Source organism: Episyrphus balteatus, chromosome 1, assembly GCF_945859705.1.
Source record: "Episyrphus balteatus chromosome 1, idEpiBalt1.1, whole genome shotgun sequence".
In the NCBI taxonomy this organism is placed as follows: domain Eukaryota; kingdom Metazoa; phylum Arthropoda; class Insecta; order Diptera; family Syrphidae; genus Episyrphus; species Episyrphus balteatus.
Window position 1 is genome coordinate 15,615,604 of NC_079134.1, and position 7,269 is coordinate 15,622,872.

The 7,269-nt window shown below is 29.8% G+C and overlaps 1 protein-coding gene across 1 annotated transcript; it reads right to left on the minus strand.

The window, feature by feature from the left end:
• Nucleotides 1-539: 539 nt before the first annotated feature.
• On the minus strand, nucleotides 540-1,336 carry LOC129916945 (adult cuticle protein 1-like). Its single transcript, XM_055997213.1, has 2 exons — nucleotides 1,198-1,336; nucleotides 540-1,127 (listed from the first exon to the last, which is right to left on the minus strand). The coding sequence occupies exons 1-2, from the start codon at nucleotides 1,201-1,203 to the stop codon at nucleotides 762-764; spliced, it is 372 nt and encodes a 123-aa protein (XP_055853188.1). The 5' UTR covers nucleotides 1,204-1,336; the 3' UTR covers nucleotides 540-761.
• Between the last annotated feature and the right edge of the window lie 5,933 nt (nucleotides 1,337-7,269).

Below are 7,269 nucleotides of genomic sequence, written 5' to 3' on the forward strand. Positions count from 1 at the left end.
AAAACGAGGTATTGGAGAAGTGTTTTTTTAAAACATTTTAGAAAATAAAATTTTAATGTAAAATAAAGTACAAAATGCTATTCTTTAGAAACTTTTACTCTACAGATCGATACATGACTCCCAAATTTCAATACAAATTAACCCGCACACCTCTTTTTTGCGAATTTGGTTTATACTTTTTCATGTTGCTAGAACTTTTTTGGGTCTCACTATTTTATAGAGAATAATATATGAAATTTAAGTAGAATTTTCCGAGGAATTCGAATATTCAAATAAGACCTCTGATAGTCTAGTTTGAAAATTTATTTTTTTTTATCCAAGAGTCAGTATTGCTATGAATTGACAATATATTTAATTTATCCTTGTCGATTTTGAATATATTAATTAAAACCACAAATCTAGGTAGGTACAAAAAATAGGCACAACCAATTAATTTCTTATCAGAAACTTGGTCATAAAATACTCACTTAAAACTGTGATTAGGTAAGTTTGATCGACTAGCAAATAACCAATAAAAAATAACAACATTTTTCTATTTAATTGCTTTTGAGTCTTTAATTTTATTTACTTTTCGCTTGAGTTTGCTAGTTACGTATAATATTGATAGATCATTTATGAACTTAAAAAATTATTAACAAGAAATAACATGAGATTATGCAGGTATTGGTTGTCGTTGCGTTTGTCATTTACATAGTATAATATCGATGGCAGTGTTCGTGGAGACTTTGTGTGCTTCCGTTTATTTCATTTTATTATCAAATTTAAATAGTTCCTGGTGCAGGAGCCAAGTTAACAGATGCAGCTGATTGAATGTGTCCAGCCAATGGAGCAGTGTGTACAGCACCACGAGTTTGAGCAACATAAGTTGCACCAACTCCGTGAATACCAGCAGCAATAGCTGGGATAGCACCGTGAGCAATCAAAGGACTACCGGCAATGTTCACAGCAGCTGGCAAACCACCCAAACCCAATCCCAATCCTAAGATTCCAGGTCCTTGAGCCAAAACTTGTCCGGGACCAGCAATATCGATGGATCCTAAAGGACTTACAAGTCCGGGAATTCCAGCAATCAATGATGATTGAGCACCCATGGTAAGGGCCAACACGACTACGGCAGCAATAGCGAACTAAAAATATTAAAATTAAATTTTATTAATCCTTTAAGGATCATCGCTGTTGTTAAGATTCCAAATTTACCTTCATATTTGACTGTATGTTGTGAGGGAGTGACTTAACTGTTCAGTGAACGTTGCAAGTTAATTCTGATTTGATAAGCCAACTTGAACAAACTTTTATACCAAACATCTCTCTTCTATCGGTGGCACAAACAGACACACCCTTTCACTGTTTTACAATACAAAATTTGTCTACATTGAACGTCTCATGTGTAATTATTAGTGGATTGCATTTTTTTTCTTGCATAAACTCTAGTTGAAATGCTTTAAGATTCTTACATCAGCCAAAAAAAATATCAAAGTCTAAAATTTGTTTATCCAAAAAAAAAAAGAAAAGAAATATGAAAACAAAAAATAAACAAAACAAGAAAATTGTATCGCAATTCAATAAGGAAGAAAATTGAAAATAAGAAGGAACAAATAAAAAATGTAACAGTAACACATTGTAACTGGAGACACATTTATGAGTTAGTTGCTATAAGCCTGTGGGCGATTTAAATAAGATCCGTAACCTACGCCAACATTGTATTGACAACTATAAATTTTCTTTCTTTCTTTGAAGCAATACTTTAATAGGCTTTATTTCAGATTTTTGTGACAGTTACAACTTTAAATTGTAATTTTAACTAATTTGCATTCTTCTTTTGGTGGGTCAGTGGCTGGTCATCGAAATTTAAATCCTGAACTTACCATTGAATAGAAAACGGTTTAGATTTTTAAGACATTAAAGCATACGAACGGGTCGCACTTATTTGCTGATGTACATAGTTCAGAGAGAGAAAAATTAAACATATTGTGGAGGCTACCAGCTACATCATACAATGAAAAAGTTTCTGAAAATGGTAGAGAGCATTTTTTTAATTAAACCCAAAAATCTAATAGACACTGCAGACACCAAGCTAAAACCATAATAAGACTTTCAAATCAAGGGGCACGGTAGTGCCCTGCCAGGTTCTCTAGCAACTTTGGCACTACACCCTTATTTACAGGAAACAACTCAGGCCATTTTCGACCCCAATCTAACTTCCACACCAAAGATGCTACATTTGTTGAGCTGGTCGAAACCAAACTCCTCACAAAATTTCAGCCTCTTAAGGTGAGTAGTTTCTGAGATATAGGGCTTCAAAAATCGCAAAAACCGTAACTGACTGACTGACTGACTGACTGATTCACTCACTCACTGACAGATCATCAAAATTATGGAGAACTTCCCGTTAACGTAGAAACTTGAAATTTTACACGGTGATAGGACTTGTGGTGTATACAAAAAATCGAAAAAATCGAAAATTTGAGATTTTCAATTCAGGGGGCGTGGTAACCGCACATTTCCGCTGAATTTTCATCAATTATTATAGAGCACTTCTGATTTTATCGTAGAATCTTGAAATTCTGTTGAATGGTAGAAATGGTAGTTTATACAAAGGAAAAAAATTAAAATTTGAGAATTTTAGCCAGGGGGCGTGGCAACCGCCCATTTTCACTGAATTTTCATCCCATATAGAGATTTTCAATTCTACAGCCATACCTTGCAAAAAGTAGTGAAATCACAACAAAAACATTACTGTTAAAAAAAGAGCCAAGTTCTCCTATGTTAAAATTATGCTGGCACAAAAAGTACTGAGATGTACCAAGTTCCAAAGTTTGGGTTCAAATTCGTATCAATAAAATTTTGATTGTTTGCTTGGCAATTTTTGAAATAACTTTAAAAATCAGTAATTAAAAGAAAAATTGTCAAGGGTACAATCAAAATTTTATTGATACGAATTTGAACCCAAACTTTAGAACTTGGTACACTTTTACATCTCAGTACTTTTTGTGCCAGCATAATTTCAACATAGGAGAACTTATCTCTTTTTTTAACAGTAATGTTTTTGTTGTGATACTATTTACATAAATTATTTTTATTTTGAGTCTAAATTTTTTACATACCTACCTAGTTAATTTTTTACATACGTTAATGAATTAAAACTTCTTGTAAAAGCGAATTCAAAGGTTTTAGAACACCACATGTACATTTTCAACATTAGTTGGTACACTATTGTTAAAGCTTTTAAATAAGAGGGTCACTGTGGCGTATGTGGAACTTATTTCTATTGAAATATCATAATGTAAATTGTTCTATTCTTGAGGAATTAATAAGACAAGTTGGCCTTTATTGACCATTCTGTAACCCATAAAATAGTTCATGAAAAGTTTTGTTTGTTAAGTGTGAGGTATATTTTGAACAACCTTTTTGGATGGAAAAGAGCTAATTTTCATTAAATAGCAAAATAAAGTTATTACTTAAAAATAATTTGTTGTATTTTGTTTGTAATGGTGATATAATTGGTTGGCAAAGAAAACAGAGACTAAACCAATCCATAATTTTCTACTTCTGATTCCAAATCGAAATTCAAAATTTCACTGAGACGTGACGTTTTTGAAATATTGGGTATTAACAGGTTAAAAACGTGGTTTTTGGGCACTCTTGACGTTGAGATATGATCTTCATCGCTGTTAAATTTGTTTTTTTTTTGCAAAATTTCTTAAGCAATCTCAAAGAGACATATTTTTGTTTTAATTATATTTTTTGTTTCTAATATAATTTAACAATTGTAACGTCAAACAAAATGTTTCAAAAGAAATAACCAGGAAAAACTCAGCGTAAGTAAATTTAAAAATTTGTTTTAACTCAATGTTACCAAAACAATTTTGTACAAAAAAGTTTGTTTATGTCCAAATATTCCCGAGTCTTTTCATATAATTGTACAACAATATACGGCAGCAATCGGTTTTGTATCATACGAAAGTTTTTTAAACTACCTTTATAAAATAAAATGAACAATTGGGTTATATGAAACTATCGCAATGCACATTGCTTAAAAGATTTTGTATAAAAATTATGTAAAAAAAACAAAAAAAAAACTAAAAATATAAAATTTGTTCTTGCATTAATTTTACTAAGATGTATTTTGTATAAATTTTTTTTTTTATTTTAAGAAAAAGTTGGTACGCCATTATACTGTAGTTAGTATTGTACTACCTAATAGGACTCAAAACTTCAAAAAATTAAATCTTTCGTTTTTTTGATTTTATAAAACAAATTTCAATTTTTTTTAAAACCAATTTTTTTTCAAAATTATATTTTTGATTTATACAGGGTGTCCCACAGTCACCGCCCCAAATGAAAACCATGGATTCCTGAGGTCATTTTAAGTCGAAAAACTTAAGAGGTAATTTTCTCGTTTTCGTCCCGTTTTCGAGTTACCACGGTTTTTATGATTTTTGCTCTCTTGTCATTTAACTGGCCTTATCTTTGCCAAACCACGTTTGATTTGAAAGATTTTTTTTACAACCAATCAAGAATTTACTATAGTTTAAGTTTGTCTCAAAACTTTTTTCTCTGCGGACAACCGTTTAGCCACAGTTTTGCATCAAACACAATTTTCTTCGTTTTTTAAGTTGTTTTTTACACTTTCATATCATTTTAGTCAAAAAAACACGTTAATGAGTATTAATTTTTTGTGCTTTTTATTAAAGCCCAGTTTATTTTCATAAAAAAAATAAGTTTTATTTCATAAAAAAGGCTACTGAAAATAATTTTAAAAAAATAAACAAACTGAGTGAATTAAAAAAAAAATAATTTTTAAATAAAAAATTGATTTAAATGAATTAAAATTTTTTCTGGGCTTTATCTTTTTGTTCTTTTCTTAACCACAATAGCTCAGTAAAAGTTTTTAAATCATTTAAAATAATTTTTTATTTAAAAATTATTTTTTTTTGAATTCACTCAGTTTGTTTATTTTTTTTTAATTACTTTCAGTAGTCTTTTTTATGAAATAAAACTTATTTTTTTTATGAAAATAAACTGGGCTTTAATAAAAAGCACAAAAAATTAATACTCATTAACGTGTTTTTTTTACTAAAATGATATGAAAGTGTAAAAAACAACTTAAAAAACGAAGAATATTGTGTTTGATGCAAAATTGTGGCGAAACGGTTGTCCGCAGAGAAAAAAGTTTTGAGACAAACTTAAACTATAGTAAATTCTTGACTGGTTGTAAAAAAAATCTTTCAAATCAAACGTGGTTTGGCAAAGATAAGGCAAGTTAAAGGACAAGAGAGCAAAAATCATAAAAACCGTGGTAACTCGAAAACGGGACGAAAACGAGAAAATTACCTCTTAAGTTTTTCGACTTAAAATGACCTCAGGAATCCATGGTTTTCATTTGGGGCGGTGACTGTGGGACACCCTGTATAGGGTGCCGGGTAAAAAATTAATAAGCCTGAAATGACTGATAGCTAAATTTATGACTGCACTTAAACCAAAAATAAAAAATTTCTATGAAACCAGTTATGCATGCATTTGTGGCTAGGCTTTTTCTGCACTTTGGTACCAATAACTTCTTAGTAACTCTAGATTTGATAAAAATTATTACCATTCTGCAATTCTCTTTGGACGCGCATATTTTTAAAAAAGTTGGCCACCTACGTTCCTATAGATTTGGTTTATACCACAAGGTGTTAAAAATTTTTCATAAAATATTTTTTCTTACATTTTGCAACGAAAAACGAATTTCAATATTTTTTCAAAAAAAAAGTGCAACAGCTATGAAAATTTTTAAATGCTCATGGTTTTAGTCAATTATTGCAAAAAATTATAAAAAATAGTTTATAAAATTCATTGATTCGTGGTTGTGGTGAACGAAAACGTAAGATGATGAAATTTAAAATACCCTGAACGAAAAAAAGCTAATATTTTCTAAACTGGTTGCGATAGAATTTTTTTTTTTTTTTTAGTACAGTCATAAGTTCAGCTATCAGCCATTCCAGGCTTATCCATTTTTTACCGGACACCCTGTATTAAAACTAAACAGGGTGTCCGGTAATAACATGAAAAAATTTAAAGGGTGGCTGTTGGGCAAGATCTAAGAAAAAATTGTTCTTCAGTAACGCTCTATCGGCCATGTTGATATTGTGTTATTTTGTATTTTAGTGGGAACGGCCATAAATATGAAAATTGAAAAAGGATGTCCTAGAAAGTTTTACTCTTATTTCTCAACAGGATTTATCTTCATGATTTTTTGATTGTTACTCATTTAGATAAATAATATAATGAAAAAGAAAAAAAAAAAGGCTTTTGCGTCGATTTAAAAAAAAAATACTGAATTAAATGCATTCCACTGTAAACAATCATATATTTTGAATTAAAAATTTGAATTGCTGTTTCATAAAGTTTCTAAAATAAAAAGAAATACACAATACAATATTCCAAGCAAACACTTTTTTTTAACTTTCCAAAAAGAAGGACTAACAGCTCCGTGTTATAATACTCGGATATATAATAATGTAGCTTGAACATGGTTTTTTATTACAAAAACGTGACTTCATAGATTTTTCTGACTTTGTATTCAATGATTGGATCAAAGAAAAATTAAATGTTCTGTTTTTTGAGCATTGTAATTTTTATTGTATTTGCCTTAAAACATAGGCAGCAATTTATAACTTCAAAAAGAGAAAATCAATGTAGTGCAATTTTTTCACAATACCCCTTAAATACCAAATAATTATAAGTTTATATAAATTTCGAAATTACGTGTAGTATTTAAAAAAAAAAATCTATTAAATATATACCAGCCGACCCCGCCCTCGAAATTCGAGAGCCAATTTCTTTATTTTTTTTTTATTTGCAACAACTTTAAACACAATTATACCAAAATAGTTTCATTATTTTGAGTTATTGTTGTTGCGATTAACTACACTTTTTGAAGACAAAATACACAGGTATATATAATATACCTACTTTTTGATATTTTTTAAACCTGATTTAGATATTGTTGAACTACGTTTTAACTGCACTCAACTACGTAAAAAAAGTATCGAAAAAGAAAATGCAAAGTGCATTCGCCTTAATGCATTGTGTTTGCACCTTGCATTTGCGATTCAATTCAACCTGTTTCATGTTCCATTCATTCAAAGTCCATCATTCAACTTCTTCCAACTTCACTCAAATTTGTCATTCACATCATTGTATACTTTGTAGGTTCTCGTCTTAGCTTACTTATTAATGATTAAAGATAGGTTCACATTTATTAAAGGTGCGTTCACAACAACT